General features: G+C 42.8%; 2 protein-coding genes across 10 annotated transcripts in view; one reads left to right on the top strand and one right to left on the bottom strand.

Annotated features, from left to right (window-relative positions):
• LOC110489841 (solute carrier organic anion transporter family member 5A1) overlaps positions 1 to 2,651 on the top strand; it is a 91,080-nt gene extending 88,429 nt beyond the window's left edge. For both annotated transcript variants that reach the window (XM_021562783.3, XM_021562784.3), the window contains exon 10: positions 1,494 to 2,651. In XM_021562783.3, coding sequence (XP_021418458.3) covers positions 1,494 to 1,960 — 467 coding nt within the window. In that variant the 3' untranslated portion in view covers positions 1,961 to 2,651. The remainder of the gene's footprint in view (positions 1 to 1,493) is intronic.
• A 6,697-nt stretch (positions 2,652 to 9,348) lies between these two features.
• The window catches only part of sulf1 (sulfatase 1), a 69,450-nt gene continuing 58,836 nt past the window's right edge, over positions 9,349 to 19,962 (bottom strand). For 2 of the 8 annotated variants that reach the window (XM_036944110.2, XM_090199669.1), the window contains exons 14-20: positions 19,439 to 19,533; positions 18,899 to 18,976; positions 17,779 to 17,951; positions 15,923 to 16,065; positions 15,632 to 15,758; positions 13,313 to 13,346; positions 9,349 to 10,893 (exon numbers count right to left, since the gene is read on the bottom strand). In XM_036944110.2, the coding sequence (XP_036800005.2) occupies positions 10,860 to 10,893; positions 13,313 to 13,346; positions 15,632 to 15,758; positions 15,923 to 16,065; positions 17,779 to 17,951; positions 18,899 to 18,976; positions 19,439 to 19,533 (684 nt within the window). In that variant the 3' untranslated portion in view covers positions 9,349 to 10,859. The remainder of the gene's footprint in view (positions 10,894 to 13,312; positions 13,347 to 15,631; positions 15,759 to 15,922; positions 16,066 to 17,778; positions 17,952 to 18,898; positions 18,977 to 19,438; positions 19,534 to 19,962) is intronic. The other 6 variants (XM_036944106.2, XM_036944108.2, XM_090199671.1 and 3 more) reach the window with 3 other exon arrangements.

The following is a 19,962-nucleotide window of genomic DNA, read 5'->3' as shown; positions in this document are numbered from 1 at the left end:
AACACATGAAAAACATGTTTGATATTCCATTCCTTCGATTTAAAATTCCACCAGCCACCACTGAAGTCAAGTATTTGAAAAGGTCTTTCATGACTGGTCTGAAACAGCCTGGAGGGCTGTAGGGTAATACCAGAACATCATTCTGACCAAAAGTATTATCATTTTGTTTTTATATTCTTTAAAAAAAATTATATTCGTTTCGATTTTTATTTGAAATTCAGTTTAGTTTCAGTTTGTTTTCAGACCTGATTTACTCATTTTTATTTGGTTTGAGTTTTATAGAAACATTTCTATTTCGTTTTATGTTATTTAATTTAAGGTTTACTGACAGAAAGTAGCATATTTCTTCAATGTTAGCCAGTGATAGGTAGTGATAGTGATGCACAAGCTATGGCTATTTGAAACATCTGAATCTGGCAGGTAAATGCTGCCAGGACATGAAAAAGTGTGAAAACTCTGAATAAAAAGCTTGAAAACCCCATTAGATTTTTGCCCAAAGTTTAGGATAAGAACTGAACATAATTCATGATGGCTTTTATTTTATTTGGTTTTGGAGTCAAAGATAAGAGTTTCAGTATAGTTTTAGTTTTTCAAACAGGCTTATTAATTATTTTATTTCAGTTTATGAAAGTGTTTATGATTAGTTTTCATTTAAGTTTTCGTTTACTATAATAACCTTGCTTCTGACCTTTTCACTGCTGGTATGTGAATAGAACTCTCATATTTCAACACCCTGAAAAGGTGTGTGCCTCATGTGTGTGTGTAACTTCATTCACAGTACGATGCAGTATGTCACCTATAATACTGTCAGAATCAGTACCACCATTCGACCCAGAAGGAATGCGTTAGATCTAGGTGTTTAGTCCAGGGTTGGTTTGTGTGAACTTCAGACTCTACTTATCTGAAATATTTGGCTCATGCACTATAGCTCTGGGATGACATTACTCCTAGGTACAGATCTAGGATCAGCTTCCCACCGCCAATCCTAACATTAACCATTAGTGGGGGAAATGCTCCATTTACCCAAAATCTGCATCTAGGACCGACTCATCTCAGCTCAGTAGTGGATATATGGCGCCACCCAGTGGTGGCATATCAGTACTGCACAGACAACTGCTGCGTTGACTTTTCTCCTGTTTATCGTCAGCATAGTATAGCCCATGCAGATCATATAGGCTAGTTTCTATAAGGTAGCTTACATTAGTCTAGAATGACTAGTGGTTATTCCTAAACTGGTTTTCGCTGTAAGACCCAGCTAAAGACTTCTTCTAAACATTCAAAACATGTTTCCGGCTGCAGTCTAGCACTTAGAAGCACACAAACCTTAAAGGGATCAGTCACAACCAACAGTATTTTGCAAACACTAGTTTAGGCAGCATGGCTGAATGGCAGATGGCATTGTCTCTCACTCTGTTCTCTCCCCAGCGGTGTACATACTTCAACACCACCTGTATACTGTGTTCTAACTGTTCCTCTCCTCTCTCTTCCGCCAGCATATATTCCTACTCCCATCTATTTTGGGGCGGTGATCGACACCACCTGTATGCTGTGGCAGCAGGACTGTGGCGTCCACGGCTCCTGCTGGGAGTACGACGTCACTTCCTTCCGCTTCGTCTACTTCGGCCTGGCCGCCAGCCTCAAGTTCATTGGCTTCATCTTCATCTTCCTCACCTGGTACTCCATCAAGTACAAGGAGGAGCAGGCGGAGCGCTGGCACCAGCGACTACCCCCGTTGGGCACTGTCTCTGACCTCATCTGCCACGTAGGGGGCCAGAAGAGCCATGCCCGAACCCGCTCCTGCCCGGTGTTCATCCCGCCTTGCGACCACCCTCCCGTGGCACTCCTTCTCAACCGGGGTCACAGCACTATCACCCTCGTTAACAGAGCAATAAACCCGTCCCCTCCCCCTCTGCTGATGCCACACACAGTAGCTCCGCCCACATATGAGAGCAGGAAGTAAACAGACCACACCTATTCCTCTTTAGGTCACACCTCTACCTGTTCCTCCCCGGGGGTTGTGACACGTGCCTTCCTGTTCCTGTCTCCACCCTGTTTCTAAAATATACACCAATCAGGTGGTGCGGGCAGTGATTTCCATGGCTCTGATTGACAGGCAGAGAGACCAATAGACTGATAGTGACAGAGGGCATTTGTGGTATTAAAGAGCTGGCCACAGTTATTTGGGCGTGTCACAGGGGAACAGCTCGACTCCCTTTTGACCTACAGAGCTGTCTGTCTCTGCTGTGCACATCATTGGCTGCAGAGTGGAGGCTGGTGGGAGGAGCTATAGGACAGGTTCATTGTAATGGCTGAAATGGAATTAATGGAATGGAGTCAAACAAGTGGTTCCCATTGATACCATTCCAGCCATTACAATGAGCCCATCCTATAGCTCCTCCCACTAGCCTCCACTCTGCAGCCAATGATGTGCACAGCAGAGACAGACAGCTCTGTAGGTCAATAGGGAGTCGAGCTAGTGTTTGGGATCAATTCGAATTGAAGGCAGTCAATTCAGGAAGCAAACTGAATCGATAGTCAATGACTTCTCAAACTGAAAAGAAGCTATTTATGTAAAGTTTTCAATTTTGGAATTTTAAATTCAAATCACTTCCTGAATTGACTCCAACCCTGATACATTTCATAAATCAAAATGTTTGTGTGTCAACATGATCACATGGTGCTACTGTACTGTAAAATGGGCTGGGCATTAGTATATTCTAATATTATTATTCTCAGAAGGGACATGTGGGTACTACATTACCCATGATGCCTCATCACAGTTGCAGCGTTTCTCTCAAGCACAACATACTAACTGACAAACCTGTTCTATTCTATGCAAGGTCCTGTGTACTCCCATACAGACAGACATACACCTCTCAGTACTGTATTGACTTACTGTACCCCTCTCTGTGCTTGCATCTCAAATGGCACCCTATTCCCTATATAGTGCACTATTTTTGACCAGGGTCCATAGGACTCTGGTCAAATGTAGTGCCTTATACAGGGAATAGGGTGCCTTCTGGGACACAGCCTATCACCCATTCAATCACATTATACCACAGCTGAGCATATCCAGCTAATATTGAATGTGGTTAGCAGCAACATTAAACAGTACTATTGAGGAGGGGATTATATCGACTTAAAACTCATACATGAGACATTTGTCCAGTTCTGTCTGTCCTTGTGACCGTCTGTTTAAACTCTTGGTTCAGAGCAGAGAATGGACCACCCATTTATTTGACTCTTTAGCCCCCTTTGAAACAGTAACTCAGGCTGTGTGGGCCTATCATTGGTTGCTGGCTAGCTGATTAATGCTAATAGCTACGAGGGTAACCTGCTAGCCAACTAGCTTGCTTATATCCAATGGCTAGTTAGTAGCTAATGCTAATAGCTACCAGGCTAACCGGCTAGCTAGCTAATATCCAAGGGACAGATACTGGCTAATGCTAATAGCTACCAGTCTAACCGGCTAACTAGCCTATATCAAAGATTATGGATATAGTGACAAGATACATGTCTCTCCATCCTAACAACCGGAGTCATTGTCCACAAAGCAGCACGACTGGCTGTCTAGCTCCCAGCTATTCTTTCTTTGGATATGTGGATACATTTCATTATTGTAATCCTGAAAATCCGATGGAAGGTTGTTGACGTGAACCGATATATTCAATGGGCAGAGATGCTATGCTACTAGCCTCATGCCATGAATATGCATAGCCATCTTGAGACAACTCATATGAAGTGTTTTTTCTCAAAGTTGCCGGGATGTCATGTGTCCTAGTTATATCAGTATACTCGTAACAACTTAAGCATTACAACACTTTTATTAGATCAAGTAAACCTCATGTAGCAAATAAGCCATAAAAAAAATGTATTGACCAAATTCAATACTCTTATTAGCCTCCGTACCAAGCAAAGCTTGGTGGGTGAAACAACAAACAAACGATGGAGACATATTTTCCCTCGAGTTGGGCCTCTCTCTTCCTCTCTGCCTATATCCAAAGACGAGTTACTAACGAACTGGCCACCTAGTCAGGAGTGGTGGTCTGCACCATAGATAGTTAGTCTGTGTGGAGTTAGTCTTCATTAGGACTTTAACTTTACTCCAGGGCAATGGGGAACACAAACACAGTATTGTATTTATAACATAACATTAGGTGGTCTTTGCTGGAAGGGAAAACTCAGTCATAATCCTCATCCAAAAGAATATGACATAAGAGAACTAAAAGCTGTCATTTTAACTGCAAATATCTACAAAATGTATTTTTTTGTTTTTTACTTGTTTGAAAAAGTATTGAATTTGTTTTGAATTTAATTTCCATTTTTAAGTTAAAGGGGTAATTCGGGATTTTGGCAATCTACTTCCCCAAAGTCAGATGAACTCGTGGATACCATTTTGATGAAGGAAGTTAGAGGTAGTTTTGCGAGCCAATGCTAACTAGTGTTAGCGCAATGACTGGAAGTGTATGGGTATCTACTAGCATGAACCCAGCCCATTTACAAACTGACTCTACACTAGGTCCAATATTGCTTCATTTCAGCATTGTTGTATTGACATTTAGGCATTTAAGAAGTAGTGTAGTAAGGAATAAATCAACAAAGCTCATTATATCAACAGATAAGTCACAATAACAAGAAACAATATAACTGATTTTTTTTGATCATTCAGTTCAGGAGTGACTGGGACCCACCCTCTGCTGGACATAAACATGAATTGCAGCCCGGAGTGAAAAAGACAGTGAACGGTCTACCCTTTACCAAGGTTTCCCAGAAATTCCAGTAAGAAGATTTCCGGAATCATGAGGGAATAAGCATGAAATCCATAATCCTCCCGGAATTTTTGGAAAACCTGGGAAAGTTACTGGAATTTTGCAACCCTACACAGACCTACTACTAATACTGTTTTTGTACAACTGGACTGCTGCTGTGAATTTACTACTTGTTTTTGTTTTCTAGGACACTTTTTAAGGAGATAAACCATTATGAACAGCAACTACAGTATTTATACCTTGTTTGGCATGAGGCATGCCTCATAGCCATTATATATTTGCGATTTTAAAACCGGTTTCCAAAGAACAGCGGATTTATCTGATGCAGTGGTAAAGTTGTATGAATTAGGCTGGGATTCAATGGGCTTTGTCCACAATGCATGTTTTAAAGGCAATGTTCCCTCGTGCGCGGAGACCACAGTCACAGTAAAGGATGCATATGTTGGCGCAAACGGAAATCACTTTAAATGGCACATTGTCCAAAGGCTGCGATGGGATTACATCCCAGCCTAAATGTCTTTGTCCTCAAGTTATGTAAGAGACTGCTGTGCGTCTATGATGATACTTGGCTGAAAAATGCCAAGTTATGGTTTCTTATTAGTATTATCATGAATTAGTAGCTAACTGTTCCCAAACTATTATCATGTAAATATTTAAAGATATACAATCACCGTATTATAGAGCTTAAACTTAGTTAGAAGTAGGTATTTATGAACTAACCCTAACCATTGTAGACGACATCATAAAATGACTTAAAAATACAAAAACAAGGAAACCGTATATTTGCTTCTCTGTGCCTGAATGACCTACAGTATTTTACATAGGAACGACCTGTTACATTGAATTTGGGAGATTGGGGAGTGGGTTGTATTTTGCAATATGTTTTTTTTGTTGATGGCTCCATTTGAATTGGTTGGTGTTGAAGCCCTCTCTTTGGCTCCATCCAAAACGACTTAGTTTGCATCTCAAATGGCACCCTACTCCCTTTATAGTGCACTATAGGGCATAGGGTGCAATTGCAGATGTAGCCTTAGCCTTCTCGCAACACTTCTCCAAGGTAGACTGTAGACTTGCTTTCCATCTCTTTCTCTCCTTCCTCTCGCTCTCTTTCTTTTGATCAGTATTTCTTCAGAACGTGTTTTCATTATTTCATGGACTGACTGTGTACTCGGACAGTGTATTCCATCCCAAATGGCACCCTATTCCCTATATAGTGCACTACTACCCATAGGGCTCTCTGGTCAAATGTAGTGCACTATATAGGGAATATGCTGCTATTTGGGATGCAAACTGGAGGTCTGCAGCCCTTGATTTGTGTTCCTCAGGAGCAGAAGTCTAAACCATATTTGTGGACACTTGGGCTCCATACTTGCGAACATTAGAACATTTTCTCAGTCTCAAAATGCGCATCAGCCAATTCAAATCGGTGACATAGTTGCACCTTGTAAAATGCTATATGTTAGCTGTTCCCATTACATAATCTGGCACATTTAGCCATATGCTAACCAGGCGGCAGTGATTATTTCCTGTTAGAAATTCCACATCAGCCTATCAAGATCTTAAGACTTTATATCCATCAACCAATGGCATTTCTTAAAATAGGTCGACTTGGCCACCAGATGTATATTTTAAACTTCCAAATTAAAGGTTTACTTTTGCTCCACTTGATCTGTCACAATTGTAGCGTGCCAATATTTCATGACAACGAATCCTTGACTAGGCTACTAAAATTCAAGAGGCACATTTTTGCTCATCCATTTCACACACGTTCATGTGCTTTCACGGGAAAAAGATAAAGGTCTATAAAACGTTTATTATCGTACATCGTTAGCGTATGCCACTAAGGTGATTAACTGTGAATCTTCGGAGTACAGTAACCGTGGGTTAGAGGTCCCCCATCTCATGAAGGGAAAAAAAAGATAATGACCAGAAGCCAGACTTACAACACTGACCTATCCGTCCAGTTGAAATGTTGCATGTATTTTAGTAAACTTTGATTAGCAGATGGTGCCGTTTGAGTCATGTTAAAGATGCTCTCATGGAAAAGTGGCCCACTACGTTAGCATTTGTATTTGGCTGATGCAGAATTTGTTAACGGGCATGATCACTGCCACCTGGTCAGGTTAGCATAGGGCTAAATGTGCCAGGTTATCTAATGGGAACTTCCAAAGTAATGTTTTATCACGTGCAAACTACATCAACGATTTTAATTGGCTGATGCACATTTTGAGACGGAAAAACTCTGAACTTAAACTAATGGACCCTTGGTTTACAAATGCCTTGAATACTTGATATGTGTCATTAAAAAACTGTAAAAAGGAGATTTGGGTCTGGTTTATGTTTATGCAATCAGTATAGCAGATTTATTTTGATCAAGCGCTTCCATAATGTGGTAGGGTGTGTCTAGGATTTTTTATTTTTTTTATCCCAGATTTTCTAGAAATCGTGGTTGGAGGATACTGGATTTCCTGCTTATTCTATCCTGATTCTGGGAATATTCCAACTGGGATTTCTGGCAAACCTAAGTTACAGGAGTGTGGAAGGATGGATGGATTTATGAATGTATGAAGAAATGGTAATTAAATAAGCTGAAATGTCACTAAAATATTTGACACGTTTATTTCTAAACAGCTTCTTGGCTTTCCTGAAACCAGAATTGTTGCAACACTTCTACACACAGAATAAGGAAAGGAAGAAAATACTGGAAAATACTGTTGATCTAGGAATCAATGAATGTTGGTTTTAGGTGGAAGCAACATTGAACCAAAACGCAACCATCAGTAGAAGATGTAAGAATGAGTGGCGATGACACAGGCCAATGCAAACATACCCAATGATATGTAATGGGAGTGGTGTGGATTAAATCATATGATTATTTGCTTATTGCATATAGAATATACAGTATAGTCTAACAGACAGTATTATAAATGACGCATAGATCACCTCATAGTAGTAATGCCATATGCTATTCAAGCAATGGAGGGAAAGATTAGGGGTGGCATCTCAAATGGCACCCTATATAGTGTAGTGCACTACGTTTGACCAGGGCCCATGTTGCTCTGGTCAAAAGTAGGGCACTTTAAAGTGAATAGGGTGCCATTTGGGACATACTTAGGTTTTGGCTTTGTGGTCGTTGTCTCTTTTTGAGATGTAACTTGGGGATGATTATGTGCATCCTTAATTATCAATGCAATAGGGAATACTGGTCTAATGTGAGTTTTATTGTGTGCGGTAGTTCATTTGTGCTTAATATCTGAAGTTTTAATTTAATTAGGTGATGATGATGGCTGTGTAGAACAAAAAGTGAACTTGAAATTACTGTAGCTAGAAGAGTAACATAACAGTGAACTAAGTTAAATAATTACAACTCACAAAATTATGTTAGCAATGTTCATTGCTAACTTAAAAAAAAAAAAAACTGAACTTTCAGTGTTGCACTTGCAGTAGCAAGTATCCATGAAACCAACTTACCCTTTAAGTGAATTCACTATGTTAAAAATGAAATACCAATGATCAGTGTTAAGCTTTGAGATGCCATTGGAGTTACAGTGAATACGTGTTTCCAAACCACAAACATTTAAACTAAAGGCAACGGTCAGTACAAGGGAAAAGCTAAATAAATGTTCAAAGTGCATTTATGGTCAAACTATTGTGATCATCTGATTTGTCAGTGGTTATATTTCTGATGGGACTGCACTGTGATAATTGGTCGAGAGATGACTGAGGCCGGGATTCAAGCCTATCCTCCTTTGTCAACTTTTTAAGGTTATGTTTCCACTTTCGTGGAGATCTCCTTCATGGAAAACGTTCAGTTGGAAATGACCTTTACATGTCAAAGCACTCTACGCAGATCTAACGCTGATCGGATTTAATCCCGGCCTGAGTCTGTTAGCATTAGCCAAGGCGTTAGCATTAGCCAACTCAATTGTAGCATACCAAGGTGTTTGCATTAGCCAACTTCATTGTAGTACATCAAGATGTTAGCATTAGCCAACTCTATTGAAGCACATACCAAGACGTTAGCATTAGCCAACGCCATTGTAGCACACAAAGGTGTTAGGTAATGCCAGAGATACTGGATATAATGACAAGAAGCTTGTGTCTCCGCCCTAATAATGGGATTCATTGTCCACAGAGCGTAACGGTGGGCTGTCACGCTCCCATCTGTTACTATCTTTGGATTGGTGGATACATGTCGGTATTTGAATACTTTTTTGAATATTCAATGAGGGGTGTTGATGTCAACCGCCTGTATTCAATGGAGTGAGATCCTATGCTAGCCTCCTGATAATGCATAGACCGTCTCGATATTCGACAGGTATAACTTTGAGAAAAAAAACACTATCAAAGTTGCTGGGATGTCACGTGCATTACACTTATATCGGTAAACTCGTAACAACCTAAGCATTAAGAAACTTCCATTAGATCAAATAAGCCTCACATATCAAAATAGCTTTACATTTTTATCTTGACAAAATTCGGCACTCATTGCTTAATAATTAGCTTAACGTGGACAGATGTTCAGCCTGGTAAACCCTCTCGCTTCGCCTCTTCCTCTCTGGTAACGCTAAATGACCACTAACCTTCAGACTAAACCTGTTTTTATTGTTCAAAATATATATTTAAAACAATGGTGTTATCCACTTGGACTTTTATTAAAATTCCCATATTTTATTAATTTCAGCTGCATTAAGGCTTTTCTTTTTCTAAATATATATTTTGGAAAAACAACATAACACTGTTCTTCTAATAATAAATGGAAGCACCTGTAAAAAAAAAAATCAACAATAATAATAACTTTAATACTCATGAATAATACAGCTCTAAGTCAGACTGACAGGTGGTGGCATCATCGTTGGCCTTCTTGGCTCTCCATGTCCCCCAGTATCTGTGTCTCTCTGTGTCTCTATGGTGACCGGCTGGGCCGCCCAATGTCAGGCCAGCACGTGCGTTTGTCTGTATGTGTCTCACTGGGTGTGGTTGGAAGAGGGCTGGGGGGGAGACCCACTACCCTCATAGTCCAGGGCCTGGAGCTGGGCTTGGGACTCGACCTGTACCTCTATCTGTAGATGTGCCTGTTGGAGCTGGGGGTTATGCACTACCACCCCAGTCCCCTGTGGGGCGCCAGTCTGAGTCTGAGGCGGGCTCCTAGTGCTGGTAGTAGTGGTGGTGGTGGAGGCCTGTACTCTGGGCTTCAGTGTCTGTGGGGAGAGGGGGAGGTAGCCCTGGCCTTGGAATATGTCCTCTTCCTCCTCCTTGTCTAGTCCCAGCTCCAGTCCCTGGATGAGACTGCTCTGTTGGGTCTGGGCCTGGCCTGGGTAAGACCCCAGTCCCAGCCCCATCTCCAGGCTGTTGTGGGTGCGGAGCAGGTCGTCGTGCCGCGTCTCCATCTCAGTCAGGCCGTTGTTCCCGTTCCCGCTGAAGACTAGCCCCTCCCCCTCGCCATCTAGCCAGTCCTCCTCCAGCTGATGGGCCAACCACACTTCACCACCGGCAACCACTTCCCCCCCTCTGACCCCTCCTCTCCTCTGACCTGCTGACATCCCAGACACCACTCTGGGGGGTCTGTCTAATGGATAAGTCTCGTCAGGGAGGTCATTCACAGATTCTAGTTGAACTTTAACCTCTGACCTCTGAGGTGTGGGGTGTGTGGGTGTTAATGGAGGAGGTGGTGGTGGGGGTGTGCTAGGGGCAGGATGGGTAGTGCATGGGGTCTCCGGTAATCCCTCTGTGGCCCGATTCAGGATGACCGGTTCTGGCCAGATGTCCCGGCTGGGCGTACCTTCTCCTCCGCTGCCCTCCTCCAGCCCCCCAGCCCCAGACCCGGAACCCTGCTCTGCCAGGGAAGTTGCCGATGCCGGGTCATCCTTTAAGTCAAGCTTATGGGTTTGGTTGTCGTCGTTGTTTTGAAGTTTTGAGTCTAAAACGTGTCTCAGTGCAAACATATTATCTACATCCTTCTGGAAGATGTGCCAGTCGTCCTGTCTGAGGCTGTAGTCAGTCCTGTGCTGGTACAGGCTCTGGTTTACACTACTATACAGCTCCTCCAGACCTCGCCAGTCCACCTCCTCCTCCGTCAGGTTGGGCAGCTTAACCCGCTCGTCCGTCCCAGACTGGCTGAGTGCTATGAGGGGAGAGGATGAGAGGGTCAAGGGCTGGAGCAGAGAGTGTTGGTGGTAATGTGGAAGTGTGTGGGAGTGTTGGTGGTAATGTTGTATGGGACTGGGAGTGTGGTAGTGTATGGGAGTGTGAGTGGGATAATTGGTGGTAATGTTGTATGGGACTGGGAGTGTGTGGTGTAATTAGGGGAAGTGTGTGGTTGTGTTGGGTCACATGTCATGCAGTCATGCCCAGCAGCAGAATCTAGCCTGCAGCCTCCTCTATTGCAGTCAGCTCCTTGGGGTTAGTGCCCCCCCCCCCTCCCCACACACACACACACAGTTTGGCCCGGTAAACACAGCACCCAAGCTGAAGCCATAAGCAGCAGAGAAAACACACTAGTCATCTTGACATAAAGTGACAATAATTCCTCAAAGATACATACAATTCTCAGATCTACTGTTAGACTAGCTAAACTAAAAAAAGAAGACTGATGATAGGCTTGTTGTTTTCGAATGAGTATCCAGGTAACCTGGAAAAAAAGAAAATGGAATCTGGGAAATAAAGGAGGGGAGGAAAATAGGATGATGAACATCTGCAAAAAAAGGAGTGTTGAGGAAGGAGAGAGTGAATGATGAGCCTGCTGTGTGGTGCATTAGAAAAATACAGTTACGGCCAATATACTAAAATTGGAATCATAGTTAGGGTATATGCTTACTATCAATAAGGTTGGAGTGGATTCCATTTCATTTTAGTAAATTAAGTCAAATTCCAACAATTGGACAAGTCCTTGACTGAATTGAAATGGAACCGACCCCCCTAACCCTGATAGACACACCCTGTATCATTGTTGATTACTAGAGGGAGCTCTTTCAAACTCACTCTGGCCTACAGGGCATGTACGATGTACTAAAGAGCAGGGATACTCAAACCTGGACTTTGAGTCTAGTTCCATTTGTCATTTTTACCTGGCAGTTAATGGCACTCGCCTGGTGTCACAGGTCTAAATCAGTCCCTTACTAAAGGACTAAAAATAAGCAGTGGAACTGGACTCGAGGCCCAGATTTAGGTCTCCCTGTTGTAAAGAGGGAAAATAGGGGAGGGTTTTATATCAGTATACTATAGGCTAAGAGACTCACAGGAAGGACTGGCTTGGTCTCCTCTTTGACCACTTTCGATGCCACTGTTGCCTGGTAAGCAGGTGCCCAGAAACAGAGGTCAATAGGTCAGAGGTGAGGAAGAGGGACAACGAAGTCCCCGCAACTCGTGTCCATTCTACTACTCTAATGATGCCACGAGGAAAATGGATGCCATTTTGAATGATGCCATGTTGCACAAGTACAATGACTGAGTGTCATTATGGCTTACTAAAAGTAAGTTGATGTACTTATGCATGGCTGCGTCCCAAATGACAGACTCTATATTCCCTATATAGTGCACTACATAGGTAATAGGGTGCTATTTGAGAGACAGCCCATGTCTTTGGTCAGGTAAGTGTGGAAGATGGTGATGTTATATTAGTAACATGTCCGTGATCGTGCGATGCATGAATGAAATGGATGAATGGTTGACTCTATATGCTGTCATGCGTTTTCATTCACATGCAGGGGACACACATTTATCAGGTGTGTGGGGAGGGGGGTTCCTTATGTGAAAATGTTTTCTGCTCTTACATACTTCATGTCTATCAAATATAATGCTATAATAAATATCAGCATTTTGTTTTTGAGGATAAACTTGTGATTAAACTGATGTTTCTTGACAACTGCCACACGGACCAGAAAGGTCCAATTCAGTTTGACTAAATATACATTTCTTCTCAACTTGGAGCCGGGCATACCAGTTGAGCTCTCTGAGCTTAGTGGTTAAGCCAAGACCGGCCAAAAAGTGACTTTTCAGACAAATATTCTGATGGATATGACTGATGCATGTGGTGGTGCAAGGAGCTACAGAAAGAGATGTGCACGTTGGTGTTTGACTCAAACAGCAGATAAGTTGGTGTATGATCTGGGGGGGTTCAGACGGGTAAACATTTTTCTGCTGTAATTATGGAGAATTTGGCTGCATTGTAGAAAGATGATACCCCCGCAGACTTCACGATGACATTGGAAGAAGCTACCTTCAATTAAGAAGAATTCAAAAGATCCAATCAATCGATTATTAGTTAGCGTAGGTAACTTCCCCGGCATGCAGTCACACACCAAGCAGCTCGGCGCCTTATGGATTATTAGTGCGAATGAGTCAATGAGTTGGCCCATGCAGTTATTAGGAAGAGAAGCCTCTTTCAAAGAGAGAGGCTACGTCCCAAATGGCGCCCTATAGCCTATGGCGTGCACTATTTTTGACCAGGACCCATAGGGCTCTGGTCAAAAGTAGTACACGCCATAGGTAACAGAGTGCCATTTGGGACATATCCAGAGAGATCATAAAAGAAGTGTGGATACCTGTGTGGTTCATAGCTGCCTCCATCTTTACCTCCTGATCAGGAAAATAAGAGCAGTTTCAATGTTAATGTCTCAAATCAAATTAGAGGGGGGATAAGAGAAAATAAGGAATCATTCACATTGGAGATGCCTCTTCATGCACGGGACAGGACAGACCCCGCTAGGCTCCTAGAGGAGAAATGATGGTGCAATTTGAGTATGGATGGATGGAGAGAGGGAGGAAGCGATGGCTCAAGGAGGAGAGGAGGTACAGGTTGGGGCAGGGTGGAGGGGATGGAAAGATAGGGATGAAGGGATGAAGGTATATTTCTTTGGGTTCCCTTACGAAAAAAGATTGCAGTTAGAGTGCAGTATGCTGTAAATACTGCATCCAAAATAAAAACATCTTTACTGCAGTCATTTTGCTGTGTAACTGTAGTTAGAGTGCAGTATAAGTGCAGTTCGGCAGCTTTTCGACCGCAGTTAAGGCACTTTTACTGCAATCATTTTTTTTGTAGCTAGCTAGATAGAGAGTGTGGCTTCATGAAGGGTCCCAGCTTCCCTTGGAGGTAAATCAGTCATTCAGGTGATGATGATGTCCATGAGTGAGTCCAAAACACAAACACATGATGTTGTTAATGTTTCCAAATCATCAAGCAGTGATATGACAACTTGTTCTTAAACGTCGTAGCACAAAGCCAATATACCCCTCCCCCCCAAAAAAAAATATATACCTTCACAGAAATATAAACTATTGTGCGTCTACTGTGCTGGTATAACGAGTTCATTGAGCGCAAGTTTAAAACCAAGAGCTTATATCACCGTGGCAAGGTTTTTAACTGCTGCTAGTGTGATGTCATCTCTCAGGGACACTTAGCTGTAAATAGCCGTCATGGTGGTGAAAAGCTAGACATAGTCGTCAGAGTAGCCAGGCTCAATAGGCTTGTTGACAGAGCTCTCATAGCTAACACTGTGTGAGTCACTGAAGGCAGGGTGTCTGGCCAGAGCACACAATAGGATAGGGAACGTGGCAAAATACTTGGGGGATGTCCAAAATGGCCTATAGACCCGGGTCAAAAGGAGTGCACTTAATAGGGAATAGGGTGCCACATGGGATGCTTATTTTGATTGTAAACCACTACCCACAGCAGAATGAGTTAAACTGAGGGACACACTATTAGGGTGCATCCCAAATGGCACCCTAATCCCTATGTAGTGCACTACATTTGACCAGAACTATGTAGACCCTGGTCAAAAGTAGTGTACTACAAAGGCAATGGGGTGCAATTTGGGATGAAAACCTAAACCACTTCCACAGTAGAAGGAGTTGAAATGAGGGACACAATATTAGGTTATCATTCTATCAGAAACCAATTCAAAGCTCTATTTCGGGTTGTTGCCGTACCATTCTGAGTGACTGGCTCGGCTTGGCTGCAGAGGGTTTCCCTGTGCGTGTCATGACTACAATACAAAACAAACCAAGATATTCACTGTGTAAAACCCAGGGGAAATCCAATGACCATAAACTCTGGATAACACCGATACAAATCACGCATTGATGAAAACATTATGGATGTCCAAGTTCCTGTGAAAGTAGAAATCGGGGTGCTGCGGACTGGACACGAATCCCTGAGGTCAGAACTAAGACAGGGAGTGTGTGTGTGTTTTTAGACAGAAATAAACAGACAATGGAGACATAAGAGAGACACACAGAGGACTTAATGATGACCCCCTCGACCTTCCTTCCTATGTTGAAATGTTTGCGTACATCAGTGAGAGAATCACCCCCGTTTACATGCAACTAATGACATGCAGGTACAGGTCAGGACGGAACCTGGGTCAAATAGTGCTATTCATACACCTAGTATCTTGTTTCAGTTTAGGGCTTCAAAATTCCAGTAACTTTTTACACAGATTTCCTGCTTATTCCATACTGATTCCAGGTATCTTCCATCCGGTAGCTCTGAAAAACCTGGGAATTTTGGAAAATTTACTGAAATTTTTAAACCCTAAAGTGAGAAACATGTTTTATTAACAACACACATTTGGTCTGAATGTACGACTTGTTTACCCTAATCAATCACTGCAGTGGTTAGTCTTCATATCCGTTTCAGTCTAGGGTGAAATTTTCCCTAGGTACAGATCTAGGATCAGCTTCGACTCCCCCAATCCTCACCTTAACCATTAGCGGGGGAAATGACAAACTGACCCTCAATCAGCGCCTAGGGGCAACTTTACCATACTCTGAGGTAACCCAATAGAGAGAGAGCAGTAATAGTAGTAGTAGCAGTAGTAGTAGCAGTGTAGCTACTACTAGTACTGTAGTATATGTGTGTTTACCTGTTGTGTCCAGGCCTTTGGGTCGGGGGTTACACTGCTTGTGTCCCTGGCAACTCCTCATCTCCATCAGCTGAGCATGGAGGGCGTTCAACACCTCTCTGTCCACCGAGTACACCGCGTTGGTCAGCTACACACACAGACACACATCCACACAGGTTAATACATCGTTATTGATAAAACAACCTACTAATGAAAGGTGCCTGTGAGTAGTCCACTCCGTAGAAACAGAATAGAACAGAAAATGGAGTAAAATAGAAAATAGAATTGATTCCATGTCTATGGTCCCCTCACCTGGTAGGGGTCGTTGTTGAGGTCAAAGTACTCGAGGAAGCCCGTAGCAAACTCACAGAACAGGGTGTTGTGTGTCTCGTTGATGGTTCTCACACACCAGTAGGTGTTGTTGTTGGAACTGGTGCACGCACAGAACCCTCCAACTGAAGGAGAGGAAGGACAGGGTTAACCAATAGAACCCACACAGACACACACAGAGAGAGAGAGAACCCTCTAACTGGGAGAAACCAAAATAATAGCCTGTTTCAATAGACTGATACACTTGGTCATCACTTCTGATGATATATACCCTTTATTCAACCAATGGTATTTACTGAGCTGTGGGAGTGGTGGTTACATATGTGTATGTGTGAATGTGGCTTAATTACTGTGTAGGCTACAGTGCTGAATGACTAAAATGAGAATGCATGTGAGTACAGTACACGTGTAGGTGTAGTAACTACTTAGTGCAGTTCCATTTAGATGTAGTAACTACTTAGTACAATACACGTGTAGGTGTAGTAACTACTTAGTAAAGTACACATGTAGGTGTAGCAACCATTTAGTACAGTACATATGTATATGTAGTAACTACTTAGTACAGTACACGGGTAGGTGTAGTACCTACTTAGTACAGTTATATTTAGGTGTAGTAACTACATAGTGCAATACCTGTGTAGTAACTACTTAGTACAGTACACATGTATGTGTAGTAACTACTTAGTACAGTACACATGTATGTGTAGTAACTACTTAGTACAGTACACATGTATGTGTAGTAACTACTTAGTACAGTACACATGTAGGTGTAGTAACTACTTAGTACAGTACACATGTAGGTGTAGTAACTACTTAGTATAGTACACATGTAGGTGTAGTAACTACTTAGTATAGTACACATGTAGGTGTAGTAACTACTTAGTACAGTACACATGTAGGTGTAGTAACTACTTAGTACAGTACACATGTATGTGTAGTAACTACTTAGTACAGTACACATGTAGGTGTAGTAACTACTTAGTATAGTACACATGTAGGTGTAGTAACTACTTAGTATAGTACACATGTAGGTGTAGTAACTACTTAGTACAGTACACATGTAGGTGTAGTAACTACTTAGTATAGTACACATGTAGGTGTAGTAACTACTTAGTATAGTACACATGTAGGTGTAGTAACTACTTAGTATAGTACACATGTAGGTGTAGTAACTACTTAGTATAGTACACATGTAGGTGTAGTAACTACTTAGTATAGTACACATTTAGGTGTAATAACTACTTAGTACAGTACACATGTATGTGTAGTAACTACTTAGTATAGTACACATTTAGGTGTAATAACTACTTAGTACAGTACATGTGTAGGTGTAGTAACTACTTAGTATAGTACACATTTAGGTGTAATAACTACTTAGTACAGTACATGTGTAGGTGTAGTAACTACTTAGTGTAGTTACATTTAGGTGTAATAACTACTTAGTACAGTACACATGTATGTGTAGTAACTACTTAGTACAGTACACATGTAGGTGTAGTAACTACTTAGTGCAGTTACATTTAGGTGTAATAACTACTTAGTACAGTACATGTGTAGGTGTAGTAACTACTTAGTGTAGTTACATTTAGGTGTAATAACTACTTGGTACTGTACACGTGCAGGTGTAGCAACTACTTAGTGCAGTACACGTTTAGGTGTAATAACTACTTAGTGTAGTTACATTTAGGTGTAATAACTACTTAGTACAGTACACGTGTAGGTGTAGTAACTACTTAGTGTAGTTATATTTAGTTGTAGTAACTACTTAGTGTAGTTATATTTAGTTGTAGTAACTACTTAGTGTAGTTACATTTAGTTGTAGTAACATAGTAACGTACGGTTCCAAAAGGGGGCAGTCTGCCAGTGGTCGTTGCTGTGAGTGAAACATGTCAGACCAGGTAGACTACAGTCATCTCCCTTCTTCTGCCTCTTCCTCTCTTTCCTCTCCTTCTTCTTCCTCCTGATCTCGTTCAACAGCTGGGTCTTCCCATCCACTTCCTGAGCAACCTCCCTGCATGACGGACAGACACACCCACCAGTCAGGTTACAGTAACGACCCAACAGAGTGATATCATCACACTCTCTGCCCTCGCAGTGCCCTCTCCATGTTGCCAGTCAGTTACCATGGCGATGGATGGAACCATCGGCAGGAACTCCCAAACTCCTGTCTGGTGGAGCCAAGAACATGACATGTTCTAGCTCCTCTCGTACCACATTATCATTTTTCTCTGGGCCATTCTAGCCTCTGCCCTTCTCCCTAGCCCCATTTTCCTAAGCACACAAGTCACTACATAACACAGCTGCTTCGTATTGGCATTCTAATCCGTTCCCTGTGCCTCCTTTGCGCATCCCAAATGGCACCCCGTTCCCTATATAGTGCACTAATTTTGACAAGAGCCCTATGGGCCCTGATGAGAAGTGAGAGACTCAACCACCTAGTGCAAGGCGATGGCTGTGTTAGAGAGACGGGCTGTTTCCCTCCTTCCACTGAGTCACTATTTTGTTTCCATGCTGCTGCTTGGGACGATCACTTCCAGATCTCTGCACTGAAAGGCCGGCCTGGGTTTGACTGGAGAGCATGCACACTCCATGCAAGTACCATGCAGACGTACCACAAGACAGGATAACGCACAAGACAAATGGGGCCACACTGGCGATGAAACGTATCAAACTCACGGAGTATTAAAGATGCAGTACATCTATGAAATTCTATTGGTCAGTTGAGCACTTCTAGACTGCAGGCTCACTGTGCATCCCAAATGGCACCCTATTCCCTCTATAGGGTAGTAGTGCACTATATTTGACAAGGGCCTATAGGGTAGTAGTGCACTATATAGAGAATAGAGTGCCATTTGTGATGCAACCTTAGTGTTAATATGGTTGAGACGAACAGGGATGGGCGACGGACAATGTGTGGCAAACACGGACACACTGAATTAAAGGAGAGGACGAACTCACTTAAAGGGATGGAGCTGATCATTCTTGTTCTTCAACCTCTCTGCCTTCTCTCTGTTTCTCTCTCCTTTGCTATAGTAGCTGGTTTTAGTAGAGAGGGAAGAGCAACTAAATATGCCGGTTGTTTTGTTTCCTTTCCATGAAAGCTTCAACTCAGGAGAGTCAAGATGAATAATAAAGGACTGATGACTCAGGCTGCATTTACACAGGCAGCCCAATCTGATATTTGGCCCAATTATTGTCAAAAGATCTGATCTGATTGGTCAAAAGACCAATAAGTGTAAAAAGACCAGAATTGGGCTCTCTGTGTAAACACAGCCTAGGTAACAATTGTCAGGGTCACAACAAAGGACTGAGAGATAGCCACACAGAAAACAGCAGATATGACAATGCACTATACTTGGGTTTACTCTTACAGAGTCCCCTCTGTCATAGTCATTATTGTCACTTTGGGAGCATTATACCAGTGTGCAGATTAACATTTTTTCTATATTTAAGAATAGTACACATATTTGGGGGCCCTCAATGAGGTACATTACTGACCTGTTCTTACCACAGTCACACCCGTCAGGTCGTCTCCTCTTCAGGTGACCCCTGACCTCTCGCAGGTTCTTGATCTTGTCCTGCAGGGCCTCTATCTGTAATGGAAGGCAACATCTACTTCAACTTGCAGGGTAGGCAAGGTGGGAGATGGGGAGGAGGAGAGGAGAGGGAGAAATGGGGGAGGAGGAGAGAAGAGGGAGAAATGGGGGAGGAGGAGAGAAGAGGGAGAAATCGGGGAGGAGAGGGAGAAATGGGGGAGGAGAGGGAGAGATGGGGAGGAGGAGAGGAGAGGGAGAGATAGGGAGGAGGAGAGGGAGAGATGGAGAGGAGGAGAGGGAGAGATGGGGAGGAGGAGAGGGAGAGATAGGGAGGAGGAGAGGGAGAGATGGGGAGGAGGAGAGGGAGAGATGGGGAAGAGGAGAGGAGAGGGAGAGATAGGGAAGAGGAGAGGGAGAGATAGGGAGGAGGAGAGGGAGAGATGGGGAGGAGGAGAGGGAGAGATAGGGAGGAGGAGAGGGAGAGAT

The sequence above is a fragment of the Oncorhynchus mykiss genome, chromosome 15, assembly GCF_057628025.1.
Source record: "Oncorhynchus mykiss isolate SJ-2025 chromosome 15, ASM5762802v1, whole genome shotgun sequence".
Taxonomy (NCBI): Eukaryota; Metazoa; Chordata; class Actinopteri; order Salmoniformes; family Salmonidae; genus Oncorhynchus; species Oncorhynchus mykiss.
Note: the sequence above shows the minus strand (reverse complement) of the source record. Positions and strands in the feature narration are given on the sequence as shown.